Below are 17,652 nucleotides of genomic sequence, written 5' to 3'. Positions count from 1 at the left end.
CTTCAGGGTAATGTACTTCTCAAGTGTTCATAGAAGAGAACGTTAGAAGTTTCATTTTCTGTTGTCGTCTTTTTTATCGAATGAATGTGCTGTGGCTGTTAGTAGTGCAGGACCGTGGCATGCTGTGGCAAACCTTCCCAGCAAGTCTTGTGAAATTTGCTTCTGCTGATGCAAATGTGCTATTTGCTAGAGCTCCCCATTGCTATCTGATGAACTCCCATCCTAGGCCTGAATGTCAAAAACACAACCCGCAGCCCAGAATGTGTGGATCACTGTGTTCTCAGGAAGTATGCAACTAATACAACTATTTGTACTCTGTCTCAGTGAGGGTAACAAATAGGGGTGAAAAAACCCCAGCAAACACCAGCCTTCACACAGGAAGGCTGGGGACTGCATTTTGCTCAGCTAGCCTGGTCTTTGTAAGGGTTTTGCACACAGCTGTAGTTCCCAGAGGTGTGCATAAGGAGATTCCCTGAATATCATGGTTGCTTTCCAGGATGAGAGAGCAGAAAGGTCCCTCATAACAGTTACAATATTTCTTTTAATCATGCTTTTATATTTGTTAGCTCACTTTGCTACTGAAACATCTCTAAGAAAGTTATCGAGTTAGGCATGCAGCAGCTTTTAGTGGAAAGCTGTATCTCAAATGAGAGATACATGATATTATATCTGCATTTTCCATTAGATTATTTCAATGTGCCAGCCATCTATCCCTCTGCTGTGAGGACCAGACACTCCCCAAAGCTTCACTGTGCAATCCTAAATTTGGTATAGGACTATAAAAGAATCTTCTAGAAAAAACATTTCACCAGCATATCCCTTACTCTCCATTACAGACCTTACCTGAATAACACTGTAAGAAATTAAGCAAATGAAGCATCTGAGTGCCGGAAGGAACAGTGCTAATGAACTGCAGGGGAGGATCCCAAAAGCCCATGTACCCCTTCCTTCACTGCTGAGCTAGCAGCACAGGCGGGCAGGATAGCCTCTCCAGGGCATCACCTCAGGCAAGGGATGCCAGCAGGAAGGACTGAGAAGGGGGCGCGTGTGTCTCCTTTCCCCAGGTCCCCCTATCTTCATGAACTCCTTGGTGGTCCTTCTAGTATCATGACCCCATCTGCCTTCACAGCTGCCTTGGCCTGGCAGATCTACACAGACTGCAAAAGCCACAGTGGGTACAAGCAGGTCTTCCTCAGCTGCTACCCACTTCCCAAATGGAATTTACACTTAGGTTTCTTATAGGGATACAGAAAAATTAGCAGGAACTAACCTTTTCCTCTTTTAGGTTAAAAAAAAAAACATTTTTAACACGCATTTATTTTGCAGAGTTTGTGTTTGTTAAGTCTTTCCCTCTTCAAAAGAATGAAAAGCTCAGCTTTCAAGGTAAATGCTCTTTTGCATGTGTGCTGTTTTTTAGTTTTTTTACACAGATATACATACAGAGGAATTTGATTTTGCAGGCATATAATTTTATGTGTGCTGACAGACATATTTTTTTGTATGTACATGTGTGTATGTGTGTGCATTTACACATGTAAAAGGGAGAACATGGAATAAATGGCTCCTGTTGTCTGGAAAATACGTTGCCATTTCAACTTCAAAGGGAGCATTAAAGGGAAGAAACTAATTACAAAAAGTTTTAAAAATAAAAAGTATTTTTGCATTGTCTCCTTAACACCAAGGGCTAAATTGTGCATTATATAGGTCAGTCTCTTTCATGGCACACAGGAAAGAGCTTATTAGCAATGGTTACAATGTATAGCAAATATACAGACTCACTAATGTGTAATACAGAATAAACAATATCATACTTCTCCAGTCTGTTTTGCAAGGAGGAAAATATTCCACTTAATACCACAATATGCCCATGATAGGATACCAATTTTACTAGGATCTGCTAGCAACATAGTGGTAAGTTTAAACAAACGTGTTGCTACAACAGAGGTAATGCCTCATTACCATTATTCGTTCTTCATCTTTTACATGCATTGGCCTCCAATGACACTGAAGTCTTTTTCTAGCACAATTATGATTTCTCATTTTTAGCTCTACTTGCCATTAAGTGGACAAACGGGTAGGAAGCTCAGCCCCTCCCCAGAAAAACCTACTTCCCATTTGACTTCCAGGTAAATTGTTGTAGGTCCACACCTGCAGCAGATGAAGTCCCAGCACCCATGCTGGCCGTCAAGGCTTCCCCACCTCCCCTCATATGTCCAGCAATAGGAGGTGCCAGTTAAAAACTTGTTTGGATTCTGGAACAATGAAGGATGAACCCTGACTCAGAAAGGAAGGTGCCATTTCAGTGCAGAAGGGATGTTCTCACTGCTTTGCTCACAGCTTCAGCCTGGGGAAACCAGGAGAGGTGCTCTGCTTAAGAGAGGCAGAGACATTCACAGCCTGAAATGCGAATACAGCCAGCTGGAGGTCAGGGTAGGGATAGATTATGGACAATTCGACACTTCCCTTGGCCAAACAGGTGTTTATTTCCCTTTGCAAATGTGAGCACAAAACCCAAGTGGTGGGTCTTAGCTACGCCACAATAAGGCACATAAATTTTTCATAGTGAATTCTACATGTGCATGTGTTGTTCTCCCCTAAAAATAAATTCTCAGATGGAAAGACCTGGAAAGATATCTCTGAAACCCAGATGCAATGTGAGGGGTGCAGAAACAGCAGTGCTCCCTAGCCGGCAGTCACCATTTCGGTACTAATGAAACCATCCCACTTCAACACCAACCACTGCCACCACTTCCGAGCATTGCAACACGTATTCACAGCAGGAAAAAACAGGCTCAATAGCTCAGTCCAAATAATGCTGAAGTGCACAGTACTGTGAATGAGAAGGGGCAGATCTCCCTCAAAAAAACCCCTAAGCCATCATTAAAAATCAGAACACAAAGCTCTTAGCTCAGACAAAACCCAAAACCCACCAAAGATTTGGGAAGTTGAAATCCATAGCAAGGATGTTGGCTGATCACAGCTTCTTACAAATACAGGATGCTTTTAAATGATGAAATAGGGAGAATGAATATTTCCTCTTCTATTAATTGCAACACCAGCTGAAAGTATCGCCAACTTTAGTTAAAACCCACCTTTCCATTGCATTAAACACTTCTGTGACATTACTTAATCAGCACGGATGGCAAAATCATGTGCAGATACTCTCTGTTATATGAAGGAATTAGCAATTCCTTATAAAACTATCTTTTTTTTTTAAAAAAAAAAAAGGAGGGGTCAGGGAGCAGGCAAGTTCTTACGTTGTTCCATAAAATAATCTAGAAGTTGCTGAAAACTCTGGTAAGAGCCACTTCCCCAGAAGTAACATTTCCAGGGTAAAAAAAAAAAAAAAAAAAAAAAGTCTTACATGAAAGTTCTCCTTACTCTTCAGTATCTTCTCTTTTTTCTTTTTTCTTTTTTTCTCTCTTTTTTTTTTTTTCCCTCTTTAAACTGTGATATGTGGCTTGGAATAGTGGAAGTCAATTTATTCTGTTACATTTCTCCACTTTTGCTCCATTTATTAAACCTCTCAAATGAGATCATTTTGGACTACCTTTGGGGGAGGAAAAATGGGGGAAATGGACACTGAAAACGAAAGAGCAAAACATGGACCTTAACTTTTCTTTTTGGGTCAGCCCTGTTTTGGTTGGAAATTGAGAGCAATTCTCTGTTCTGCATTTACTAATTCTCTGCAAACCTTCAATGGGGTTTTTAAACTCATTTTTAGGTATGGATTTTGGCATGTTAGGGTTGAAATCTTATTTACATCAAATAGGAGTTATCCACTTCCAAAAATCCCATTTGGTGCCTGTGGTGTTATTACAGCTGATGGTGGAACAATAGATTAGATCAATAGATCCCTTCTTGGGTTCTCTTGTTATGCCTGCAACCTAAACACCTAAATGCTTCTGGAAAACATGACCCTAAACTGCAATGGATACAAGAACTAGGCACTATTCCTAACTTAAAAATGTGTAAAAAACATAAAAAAAGAGAAGCATGCCAAATGGGTTACTAGGAATTATGTTCCCTGGATGTGCACCTTTACAACACCGAATTCACTCAATGGGGAGGGAGGGAGCAGCAGAAAGCATCTCACATTGCAGGCTGTAGGTCTAACCTGCTTTTGTGCTGCTGCTCTGCTGGCTCACTTGTTCAGAGGCAGTTAGATGAGGCAGGACGAGAGTTTTCAAGCTGTCTCCAAAGGCCAAAATCCTGGGGTGCTGGCTGATCCACATTCACAAGTCAACAGCTTGTTGCGGTCACACTTCTCCACCATAAATGACCCGCTAAGGGTGACCCTGCACTGGCTGCGATGGCATAGCTACCTCCTGCACGTGGGGCAAAGCTTTTTCCAGGGAGACCATCTTCTAAAGCTTCAAGAAACCTCACATAGTGACCTTACTGATAAAGGTTCAAGGACAAATCTCTGTCCTGCTGCAATGAGTGGTGTTTGCTCCTAGCTTTAGGACTACAGCTCCAAAAAGGAGCTCCCTCCATCCCCCACTATTTACAATAAAGGGCTCACTGGAGAAACCTATAGTGGCATGGCCCTGCTGTAAATCCTTCCCTGCAAATCTCTAATGCAGGGATGCAGCCACAGTGATGCTGTGTTTGCCTGTTTTGCTGTGGGACAGAACCTGGGGAGCTCAGACCTGAGAGCGGAGAGCATCACTGCAGGCCCTCTGCAGCCAGAAACCACCTCCTCCCAGGGAGGCACCACAGCAGGAGTTGAAATTACAGAAATGTGAGGAGAAGCTGAACAAAATCAAAACAGCAGCTTGTTCCGAAACGGCGCCTCTGTAGAGGCAGGTGGTCTCTGTGCTGTGCCTCAGTCTAGTGGTTAAACTTTTCACTCAGGGTGTACTCCTGAAGAGCACTTGTGTTGAGTGAGACCTTGCTCAAGGCAAAAAGCAAGGCTACAACAAAAAGCAAGCAAGAAATTAATAGAGAATAGAGGGATGGCTGATGTTGGGAGGTTCATCCAATCTTTTGATGCACTGTCATTCCCTTAAAATAGCCTGAGGTTTAGCAAGCTGCAGTTATAGAGGTCCTCCCCAGCTTAAAATATGCTCCCTTTCCAGCCAGAGCCCTGTATTTCTGAGTTTTGCTGCAGCCACGGCTGAGATCCTGCTAGATAATTTTAACTCCCGAGCTAGAATGGGGCTTATCTCTGAGGCACATCTCTTCTGCTCAGATAAAGACAACTTCCTCTAACTGCAGATTAGATCAGCAGGCTCAGTATCTGTACCTAAAAGCCACACAGCTAAACACTGCATCTCTCCAGTTCAAACAATGCTCACCGCTTTCTCAGTGCTCAAGAAACAAAACTCACACAGCTCCCAGGCTTTTCCTGGCTTTTGCACTGATGCTGCCCTCTGAAAACATAGCAGTACCCAGCAACTCCTCATTAAATCAGCCCCAGCTCCACAAGCTACACAGCTCTGGAGTAATACAGGAAAAAAACCCATAGCTTCACCACCCAGTGCAACATCATGTTGCCACACAGTGGCAACAGAAACCATACTTCCACCAAATGGGACGGGAGTGAAAAAATTCCTTGCAAAACTAAATAGAAGCCACTGGAAAAGTACAAATCTCTTTTAGGATCAATTTTGTTCTCAATTATCACATGCTCCAGTTGCATCAGAGGACAAACTTTTACATGCCTGCTTACACAGCGTCTCTGGGACTGTGGCAGCTCTTCTTTCCAGACTGGCTCACCCTCCCTTCGAGAAACTATTTGTGGGTTTGTTTTGAAGATGTCCACCCACCAACATGCAGCATTTAAAAATTTGATAAAGGAATTTGCTTTCAGTATGAGTGCTGTTTTCCACTGGCCTTGTGAAAATTCGTGCACATTTTGCTAAGTCCGAAGTCATTACATTGAGCAGAGCTTCTCTCTGGTGGTGTAGCTAATGCCTCAGCTTCCCGACGGCCCTATATACTTGGATCCTCTGCACATTGCTCTAGTACACTGTTTTACACTATGCACATACCTTTGAAGGCTGGTATATACCATAGAGCATATGTAAGGGGCATTCATGAAACCTGTCATATGCCTTCTCTCACTAAACCATCCCCACCCTCCTCTATACAAATTCTCAGAAGAGTACTGTATACAAAATTAAAATAATCCCGACAAAAATATCTCCTACGTTCCCCTTAAAAACAGGGAAGTCATACTGGCCGGGTCTCAAAGCATGCGTTACCGGTCCATACTAGGGACTAGTACTTTGGGGCTAGAAACAGGGGCTTCGGACCAAATGAGAGGGGAGATTCCCAACTTCCCTATTTTTGAAAGTTCCTAAAATATTTTAGTTACACGTTTTTCAATTCCTTCAGAAGGCTCCACAGTTGGACTTTCAAGCCATGTTTCATTGTGGAGGGTTAAAGACAATTCTTAAAGCTCCCCAAAACATCTTGAAACAAGTTTTTTCTCCGCTCTCAGAGCCAGTAGGGCCACATCAGGTGAGACAGCAATTACCAGCAGTCATCTACAAAGGCTTCTCAGCTCCTGTGCACTTTCATACCTTTGAGCAGCAGAAATGCCCATCTGAAACCTGAGCAATTAAAACACATTACAGTCTTCCAGGTGGCTTTAGTTCTCTGAATGATTATGTGTCCACATGCGACACCTGCATTTTATTACTCATTCACAACATTGCCTTCATAGCTACTGAACTCCTACAGGAGGAGCATGCAAAGACATTTAGCTCTGGCAGTCTTTTTCCTTAGCCCCTTTCCCTGTCCCACAGAAGTACCAGGGCAGCAGCGAGCTGGACCTGTCTAAGCAACAGGACCGATTTTGCAAGCTGGGGTGGAGCACTTCCCCTTTTGGCTTTTCTCCCTTCTCCCTTCCGTCTGCAGCCTTTCCACACTTTTACTCTGTCTCCACCCAGCTATGTGTGAGTTGCAGCAGATTTATGTAATGACAAGCTGTTGTGGTTGGCCTGCTGGCCCCTCAGCAATGCTTCTGTCCCTGCTTTTGAATGGTTGGGCTCCTTTTAAGGAAATAAAGGGCCAAAGCAGCTCAGAGGGAGGACACTTGCCTGCACCAGTAACGAGCTACTCATTTAGGTTACCACCTCTGAATGCCCATGGCCAGGAGGGAAGACCTCAGGATGCAAAGGGGATACCAGGTTCCCACTGATGCCAGGCACTGAGGCTCTGCAGCTACAGAGGCTTCTGCTTTAGTGAGTGGTTTGTGGGAGGAAGGTAACATCAGTTCCTTGACATTTCCCACCAGAGAAGAAGGAGAAAAATGTTAAAAAGCTCTGTTCTTTTAACGTCTCTTCCCATACTAGTGTCCTTTCTTTTAAACAAATAGACAGTTTCTAACTTCATATAAACCTCATCTGTACTCTATCGATGTCTAGGATCACCCTTACTTGTTACTTTGGGCATCTTCTGTCAGTTGTCCAACAGTTTCCACCCAGTTTTTGTGAGATGAGTTCTCCCTCGGCTTTTCTGCTCAGAAAGAAGAGTATTTGGATACATATATGTTCCAGACCCAGACTGTAAACTGTGACTAATGGTGGTGATGACTTTTTTCAGTGAGAAACCCTTGACTTCTGTGTTGGAAGTCTAAATGGTCATCTTCAGCATCAGACAGCTGCCTGTGTAGAAATGGTGAGTCTCTTTCTGAGGCCAGTAACCCTGTGAGATTTTTGTTTTTCACCCATCGATGGCCAGCTATGGTATGGATGGTTATGGATAAAGGAAGGTACAGCTTGCCTTTGTAGGCAAATGCTACTGCTGCAGCAAAGGGCTTTTTCTGTGTGAGGTAGGGTCTGACCTATAGCTCACTGGATCGTTAGCTTCCCACACATGGCTTGAATTAGGATGCAGTCCCACAGCAGAAACAGCCCTGAATTGCAACTGTCTACCACACACAGGATGTTCAGTACTGATTATCCACAAAAAGGTGCACGCAACATTTAACCCGAAACTTGAATGAAGACAGTAAGAATCAGCAGAAGATATTTCAGATCAGCTCCTATGTTACAGATTAGCATGGGAAAGGGGGCTGCCCATCCAAAATAGGCTGAAAAGCACTAATTCTTAATGGAACAGAATTTCAGTGGGATGTGTATTTTTAAATAACTTACAATATTCCAAAGGCTATTTAGGAGAGCTGGTAAAACAGAGGCTCTAGTGCCTTAAAGAGTTGTGAAAGTCTAGCTCCTGAGAAGGAAATTTGGGGTGGAGAAGAGGACAAGGAAGGAAGGTCTTCTAGTGGACAAAGCAGCAGAAATTAAGTTTGCAGGGGAAAGCTGCTCAACACATAGTGGCATTTTGGTAGTTGCAACATTAAAAACATAGCAAGCTCATCAAGGAAATGAAGAGTCGTAGCAGTGACCAGAACACATCTTTTAATATGTTTCTGCTTTGCTGCGCTGCTTGGGGTTATTACGAGGAACTGTTGATGACTTTAGTTCCACAAATGATCTTTTCACACCCACTTATAATTTTTGCATTGGTCAGGAACAACACATGTCTTTATGTCCCCAGACAGAGGCACCCAAGTCAAAGTATACATCTCATGAACCTCTGGACACTTCCCCCATGAAATCTGCACCCTCTCTAGTCATTTTAAGTGAGAAGTTCAAAATCTGAAGGCACTGACAAAATCTGGCAATTGAAATGAGTACTTTAACTTCTGAAGTCTACTACACCTTCATTCTCAGAGTGGGAGAGATGTTTCAAATGGTTCAATCAGGTCTATAGCACCACATTCAAGTCTCAGTTTAGGGTTGGAAGAAGAAGGAAAGGAGGTTTTTGAAAATATGCAGAACAGCTAGAGACTATCTTTCTTTTCTAAAAATAGCTTACTTCCCCTAATTTTTGATGTTTAGAATGCTAAATTGATGAAAAAGGTAATTAAACTTTTGACTCCAGGGTCATGAAGGCTTCATGAAGTGTTACTACAAATCTGAGTAAGCAAACGGTCATTTGAACATATCTACCTCACAGGCTGATTAAAATTAACAACAGATTTTTTACCTAATTTTAGTAAGATGAGGTAAATACTTACTCTTTTCACTTACTCATTTAACAAACCTGCAATTTCCATTGTTACCTCTGTAACACTACATGTACAAAAAAGTCCTCCAGAGCCTAGCGACCCTCTTCCATACACGTCTGACTCAAATTACCCTTCCTCAGTGTATGCTATATGAACAGCTGATGTCTCAGGGCATTACAGATTAAGTGGAATGCATTGTAAATCATATGTTGAAATACAGCAAAGTGCATAGGGGATTCTCTTTTGACAAAAGAAGCAGATGGGACATTAGGAAAGTCATATAGAGAAAAACTGTTGTCTGGTCATATCTGCTCATGTGCATCGCCTGTCAGTTACCCTAGGTCACAGTCTATCTCCCAGAAACGAGATATATACAATATCAGTCTTTACAATACTGTCCCGCCTAACTATTGTTCTTCCAAGTACTTTTTCAAATCATCCTTTCCTACCTAAGTTTGGTGAGAAACAGATATTAAGACTTAGAGATGACTGCGTTGCACTGAACACCAAGCCTGTCTACACTGCCATGCCACTGCCTACCTAGAAAGACAGACAGTCCCCTTAATCCCACATCTGTGGAATCATATAGGCCAAACACCACTACTAAGGTATTGGTTTATCCCTAACCAGTTTTCTTTTGACAATGATCCAGAATGTGCATAGCAGTCATACAGCTCCTGATATGTTTGGGGCATGTGTTCAGACCCTTTTTGTAAAAAAAGACAATTTTTTCAGTATACTGTTTTCAAAAGGTTAGTTCAGGTCTAGAAAAAGGAGCAGCAGAAGAGGTACAAGTGTATGCAGCTTTACAGAAAAGAAAAATATTGCAAGTGCTGGAGTTGATACCTACAGTTAAGATCATTCATAAAACAGAGTACTGTGAATTGTCTTTGTTTCTGTTGACGATGGTAAATGTCTCACTACAAGATGTGACCCTTCAAAGTCAAAGAGCTATGGGTACAAAAAGGGGTTGTAGAAAAAGTGTTGAAGTCAGGACATGGAAAATCTAATCTATTGTTGAGTACACAAAGTAAAACTAATGAGAACAATGGATGGAACTTCTCATATTTAGGACACCAGCGATAACATTTTCTCCTTCTTTTATTACAGTAACTTCTAATATATGTTTATCTTGATTAAGAGAATTGTTACAACATCAGTAAATATAAATTTCAACTTTGCTGGTTTTGTGTGATATTTGCAAGGTGAAGTAAATTCAATGCAATCAAAAAAGCTGTCTGAGTTTGAACAAGGAATTTTTAAAAATTACTATTATTTTTTAAATCAAGACTTAAATGTTTTGTATGGTTTAGTTACTGTGGGAGAAAGAAGGCTTAACTCATTTTACTGAGTTGATACACAAATAGTAAAGGGAAGATTCTGTCCAAAGAACTTTAGACTGAAAAACAAAGCACTAGGTAAGTGATCAGATTATGAAAAAGCATTTTCAAAAATTAATTTGTTCATAGCTATGTCAATATGCATGTAGGAGCTGAACTTTACACTCACATTTTTGGTAAAAGGGGATCAAGTGGTAAATAAAGTGAAGATGCATAAGATGCTGCATTCTCTACTGGCTAGTGCTGAACTTTGGGAGTAGGGTCTATTCCTGATGCTGACACCAGCCTGCTGTATTACTTTGATTTGGTTATTTTGCCTTCTGTGCTCCCATTTCCACCTACCAACCTCTATTGGACTTCCTTAGACAATGAACATTTAAAGGCACTTGCAATCTTTCTGTAAACAGTATTCTACCCTGACCCTCATTCTTACAATAGCAATGTGAAAATGATGAGCAATACTATTTATAAACTATTTATAAAAGATAAACAAACATATTTTGATAGTGATTCCCTAAATATTTTTACGATACAGGACATTGATCACTGCATTCTGGGAGTCATTGTGCCTTTTCTTTTTTTTTCTTCTTTCTCCCCCTCCACCCCCCCCCCCCCCCCCCACCCCCCAACTAGTAATAAGCATCGTGCTGAAGTAACAGCACTTTTGTAGTGGACCACATGTAAGCTGAGGCACACAGCAGTCAGCAGCACTGCTAGTCCTTGGCTTGGAGTCTGGGATCCCTAAGAACAATCAACATGTTGCAAAATCACCTCTGGCCAATAATTTATTTTAATCCAATAGACTATCAATTCTGGACTTTTACCTAGAACAAAAAAATTCAAGTGCTTTCTAAAGGTCTCCCAGTTAAAAAAAAACCAAGGGTAAATGAAGACTGGATATTGGAATCTGAAACATATTAATTTTATGTGTGTTCTAATATGGCATTTCTAGAGAAATCTGAATAGCAGATAACATTCAAGATACCATTCAAATTAATATTAAAAATACCTGAGAGTTTACTAAATTTTTATCACTTATGAGTACAGATAATTTTGACCTGGAATCACATATTTAATTCCATTTCCTACACAAAATGAAAACCATCTTTCCTGGGGAGAGTATCATGCGATGTCATGCTTTGGAAATAAGGTAAATAGTAAGATCTTTATATCTTCTCTGTAGATGGAAAGACCTGCTGTCCTTCAAAATACCTTTGCCAAAGAGAAGGTTGCACAAAAAACACTAAGTACCTGAGTAAACCTGTGCTGAACAAGGTTAGAAGGCACAGAACCTGCTTGTATACCAGCTTACTATATAGTACTTTAACATTATTGGCATATTACATTGTGTACTAGTATTTCTTATAAGAGCGGACTAGTCATCTTACCCAAGACTCTCTCATTCTTAGCACTCTGTTGTCCTCCAGTGCTAGTTGAAAGGTCCTCTGGTACAGGCATAGGTTCATCTGCATCATCTGGAACATCACTAACTGGAGGACTTTCCTTCCCTAGTAGTGAAGAAAGCAGCATCAGTTAGCCAGCAGCATAGCCTCATTTTTAAATAATACCTTAAGAACCACCACAAACCAAATAAAATTAATAAACCCCCTAAACACTACTAAAAGCATGACATTTTTAGGACCAAAACCTGCTGTCCTGCAGAGAAAGCTTCTTTTGAATACAGGGGAACTCTATTTGTGAAAAAAATGCTTGGCCAACATCTTCCAAATTTGCTGATGTCTCGATACACATTTATTAGTTTTACCATTTTGGATATTTGTAACACACATGGATATTTTTCAGCTGCTGTGCTCAGAAGATGCAGTTCAGCCAGCAAAACCTGAGAGATTACAAAGGGTATCAAATGGTTGTCTTCTGTAAAACCTCTTTTTTTTTACCATAAACGCTCCTAAAGAGCACATCTGGATTTGCTTCAATGACATAGTGAAGTCAAACCCACAAGTGTTCTGGGGCTGTAACAGAATTACCCAAAAAATAATATCTTACTTCCAACTAAAAATTCAACTACATCTTCAGCAAGCTTCACTAATACGCACAAATCAAGCTTTGGCTAGTTCTCGTACCTACAAGTAATGAAGTCCCTGTAGCTCTTGGGACTTCCTAAAACATGTACAACTAGCAGAGGTCACTCAAAACATGACTTCAAGGGGTTTATGGTCTCTTATATGTAAAGAGGAAACAAACCTGAGTATCTTGTGTACACACAAGGCTTTGCGGAAGAAAACAATCTGTGCTTTAGTGCGCTATAAGTATTAAGGAATGGTTCTAGTGCCAAATGCAATACAAAAAAGGAAAATGATTCTTCTGCTAAGTACTGCACTTCCAGAAACGGTGAGGTTTCTTGGTTTAGCTCTCAGCCACAGCATACACGTCCTGCCCACAATACTATCCCTGTCTTGCAGACCTTTTAAAATTACTTTGCACATCTGTGACAAAAACACACCTTGGAAACAACTAAAAAAAGAATTAACTAAGTGTTTAGTTTCATTGAATGTTACTAAAATGCCAGTCTTTGCATTAATAGCAAAGGATGGAATAAACCCAGAGCAGGTTGTGAACTCAGTAACTCAGTCACATAAGACCTTTGTCTCCAAAATGGAGATGTTACCAATTTACACTGATGCAATCTATTAGACATCCCATAGCAATCAGCACACCAGCAAGGGCAGTAATTTCATGGCACAAAGGCCTAGTAAATTAATGTTTTTTTTTTTCTAATGAGAATTCCCTCATTAACACACAAACATTAATTAATTTTGAAATCACTTCCCAGAGAAGGAAAAATTAAAACAAATACAGCTTACTTAAGTGACAACAGTCTGGTGATGCCAGTTATGGATTTGACCTGAAAGAAGAAAACTGTTTCCTTCCAACCTCCTGGATGAAGCAAAGCTTTGTGCTTTCCAATCTATACTGATCATGATGGGGGAAATGACAGGTGGGTTTAAGTCATCTTCCAAATTAGCTGGTTTGGGTTGTTTGCACAAATCTAGGTTAAATGAGTGGATGCCTGCATTTCTTAATGATGCATCTATCACACTGTGGAATAACCTCTGAGCAGGAGTGGTGGGAGCAGCAACAGGTGAACCATGCAACACTGCAGCCAGAGGACTCAGCAGTAATGATGAAGGAACAGTTCTGCACTGGCAAAGGGACCGACTAGATTATTTGATAAGGGGGGGGGGGGGGGGGGGGGTCCCCACCTCCAGCTTCTGCAGGCTATTCTTAAATGGGCAAAAATCACACTCATTGGATGCGAGTGCATGTTCAAAGGTGGATTGCATAAGTGGAAAAGAAGGACTATGAATTTTACAGCAGAGGAAAGTGAAAGCAGGAAGTAAGTTCATTAGAACAGTTTTTACCATTTACTGTTTAGCTCCTTGTTTAGTTATTCACGTAGTTTTCTGTGCTATTTTTATAGGTTGTAAGGAGCTCAGAGAACTGCCAGCAACTTTCCAATGCAAGCCCCGTCCTCCCAAGCAGAGGTATCTCTTACATTTAAGATGCATGGGTGATGAGAGACAGCTGAAATGTTTCAGCTTTTTCAACATTTCCCCCCCCTGCCGCCACTGCCCCCCCCCCCCCCCCCCCCCCTTCCCCTCAGCAAAACAAAAACAAAACCCCAGAAGTTTAATCACAGGGTAAGAGGCAGTCTGGTCAGAATCAGCTCTCTTGACACTACAGGCAGTTTGAGGTAATTTGTTAAAAAGTAATAGTAATCAAAAGCTACCTGTATCTTCAAAGGTTCAAACTGTGCTCCCAGTTACAACGATGGAAGCTGATGCTTTGACTTAGTCTAGATTTAGAGAAACACTTACCCTAAAAACCTGAAGGCTTTTTTTTTGGCTACAAACTAATATAAACACATAATATCAGACCTATGAGATAATAGATAACAAACAAAATCAAAACTTCCTTAGTGCGTAATTAGGCATCCTACAACAAGCAGGCTAAGTAGGATGCTTTGAAGATAAGTCAAAGTAGTCTTTTGGAATAGAAACCCGTTAGTAGATAAGTGCTTTTGCAGTTTATGGTGAACAACATGTTTGGTTCACTAAATTAATAGTCATTTGCCCAGGTGGCATGAATCAGACTAGCCTCATGGACTTGGTAGGGCTGAAGCTGGAGATGTGGTAACACTTCCCTCTTTGCAGGAGACTGCAGTTAAGAAAACTTAGTAAACTTGGCTTTAATGACTCATTTCATATCATTTGATTTCTTCCTGTTACACATGATCGAGAAAACCCTGCATGCAAAAAGGCAGGGTAAAAATATAGATACATTTGTTGAGCTCTCAGTCTTGGATTCTAGAGCATGATATTTGTATTTCATGCCTTAACTACATCTAAATTGTTACACCATGATAAGTTCACTTCTGCATGGCAATCTCACTAACATTCTTTTGCCAATTAATTTAGAAATAGAAAGGGGGTGGGGGAAAGCAGGGAATAGTTTCCCATTTATTTTCTAACAAGCATGTCCAGAACAATAACTGGTGATAAGGGATGGGGAGCTAAAAAAAAAATCTCAAACAACAAACACCCAGTTGCAAGTACTGTGGTAAATTATTAAAATGTCACATAACAGAAAAAAGTACCATAGATTTATTCCATTCTCATTTTATATTTTTGCTCAAAAATAAGAAGGGAAGCATATCAAATGCAAGCTAGTCTTGGGGTGGGGGGTGTCTTTTTTTTTTTTTTTTTTTTTTTTTTTTTTTAATAATGAAGAGCCACCTGACATATCAAATGAAAAAAGGCAAGGTTGCTGTAGAGTTGAAGTTCTGTTTCTGGTACTGCCACTGATTCATGGTCTCCTTGGCTGAGTCATAAATGGAGATAACTTCAACTGCAGGCTGTATCACAACCTTCCCCCAGTTCATCCTGAAGCTCTGAAAGATGGTTTCAGATTTCCAAACACTGCCATTTCTGTATGAAAGTTATCAGAGAAGTGCCTAACCTATCGACAGCTCTCAGGTGGGAGACACCAGCCCAGGATACAGTTATTTACACCTTCACAGGGCCTAGCAAGAACATCAAATGTAAAGCTCTTCTTCCTGCTTTTGCAGAGCACGGCACAGCCTCATTGGCGCTAGGGGATCTCTTTATGTAGATGTTGAACATTTCTACTGTTTTTTCACCTTCCTTAACTGTTAGGCCCTAGAACTGAGAAAAAAAAGAAAAAAAAAAAAGCAGGAAAAATACTGCTAGTTAAGTGAGATATTATCTGTGTTTTCTGACTCTCTTGTACAGGCGCCGGATACCGTTTGGTTAAATGTATGTCAGCTCTCTCCTCATTTCAGAACTGCAACTGCTTGCCTCATGAAATATCATATTCAGGAGAAAACTATAACGTATGAACTCTGTGCTAGTCACATGGTATTTCAGTTCCTCTAGGAGCCAGTCATGCTTGGATTCCCAGAAGTGGGAATGCCTGTGCACACACAGGGTTTGGCTTGCTTACACTAGTTTTATACTCTTGGCCTGGCTCGCCCCTGCCTCACCTAAGTCAGCTACAGCTGCATAAAGCACATGGCTACAAAACACTGCTTCTGAGCTGAGAAGCCTGTTTATAGAGACCTATTTTATTTCTGGGTTAAAAACTAAAAAAAACCAAAACAAAGCCCCAAAGAAACCCCACAAACTAATTTCTTTTTTTTAAAACACAACCAAGTGTGCTAGTGAACCAAGCCACCTCATTCCATAGGCTCAGAGAGTGAGCTACACCTGATGAGCATTACTCACAGAGCAGAAATAAAAGTGTTTTTCAGCTTACAAGACTATCTCACACTCCTGAAACTGTGCAATTGTCTAAGTTGTTCCCAATATATAGTAGAGCTTTCTCATCACGCAAGAAAGAATCCTAGAAGCATGTAGAACCCCAGGAGGAGGAGAGGAAAACTCACTTTTGGATTCACCAGGCTATGAGAAAGAAGTAGGTAACATCCCTGTACCTTCAGATCCTCTACTTTTGAGGTCTAGTAAGAGCTTACGAAAAGCCATTATCTGTGGAATCTAATCTGACAAACTTCTGTTTCCAGAAGGCTGAGTTCACACACAACTCAGATCACAAATGAAATTAAATTAGCAAGTTCTTTCTTTGGCTAGTTGCTCACAAATCCAGCTAACAATCAAATACAACACATAGCATCTGCTCATAGAAAGTGTGAGATGCTCAGTGACAGGAACAGCAGGAAGAATTCGAAGCAGATATTTTTTCCCTGTAATCTGTTTATGTAGATCTACCTGTTATCAGAGGTAAAATTCCTCTTACACTGATACATAAATATATATATATATATTAAGAGAACCTTCTGTCATCACAGAAGAGTACTATTCTCATCAGCATGGTCTGCTACAAATGCTAAAGGGCACAGGAAAATACTACAGTTCTTCAAATCCTGGAAAACTTTCAGAGCTAGAAATGCTATACATAGATACATACACTGTATATATATTTACAAATACACAAACATTCAAAACAGCAAAGTTTCTTGCAAATCTTCCCTCTCAAGGAAGCCAAAACATATGACCTAATCTGCTCCTTGACTCAAGGCAGCATCTCTCACACTGCTCTTCTCCATATCAAAAGGAAAAAAAAAAAGCAATGCTTTGGTAGGAGGTAGCAGGTGTGGAGATCAAATTAACGCCGTTGTAAAGAATACCACAAAGGTTAGGTGTGGGCATCCAGGGGAGCCTGTGCTGCTGCAGAGGAAGAGGAGGTCAGCGCTCCTGCCCCAGGAGCTCACGCAAGGCAGGAAAGGGTTTCTGCAGCAGGCAGAGGAGCTGGGCTCGAATCACGGAGCCTCTCACTGCTCCGAGCAGATCCACAGTGCTTTATCTGTGCAACGGATTAAAACCCCGCCGCTTCTTCTGCTAGGGGCACACGCGACACAAGCACAGCATGTATACAGGACAGGTTTTATTTCATTTACAAACTGTTTCAGCATGTGACAGAACACTGATGTGCAAGTATATCTCGTTACAATTTTAAAATTGTTACCTGAGGAGGGGAGTGCAACATGCCTCTCCACAGGGCTGACAAGGAATGATTCCTATACTAAACATTACTAATAATCTTCTGTTGGCATGAAGGGTTATTTTGTTGTTCTTTCAGACAGAAAACATCTTTGTTTATCAATTTTCAGGTGACACTAAAAGTTCTGGGTTCTGATTTTTGAGAAAACTAAACATTTTTAGAAACTGGGGGGTGGGGGTTGGAGAAAATTGTGTTTATATATTTCAGGAAAACCCAGTGACCTAGCAC

At 41.0% G+C, this 17,652-nt stretch overlaps 1 protein-coding gene across 13 annotated transcripts in view; it reads right to left on the bottom strand.

Annotated features, from left to right (window-relative positions):
* The window catches only part of IKZF1 (IKAROS family zinc finger 1), a 67,902-nt gene that overhangs the window by 35,861 nt on the left and 14,389 nt on the right, over positions 1-17,652 (bottom strand). For all 13 annotated transcript variants that reach the window (XM_040586020.1, XM_040586019.1, XM_040586017.1 and 10 more), the window contains exon 3: positions 11,754-11,873. In XM_040586020.1, the coding sequence (XP_040441954.1) occupies positions 11,754-11,873 (120 nt within the window). The remainder of the gene's footprint in view (positions 1-11,753; positions 11,874-17,652) is intronic.

The sequence above is a fragment of the Falco naumanni genome, chromosome 3, assembly GCF_017639655.2.
Source record: "Falco naumanni isolate bFalNau1 chromosome 3, bFalNau1.pat, whole genome shotgun sequence".
Taxonomy (NCBI): Eukaryota; Metazoa; Chordata; class Aves; order Falconiformes; family Falconidae; genus Falco; species Falco naumanni.
The sequence above is the reverse complement of the archived record's forward strand: the minus strand, read 5'-3'. Positions and strand labels throughout refer to the sequence as shown.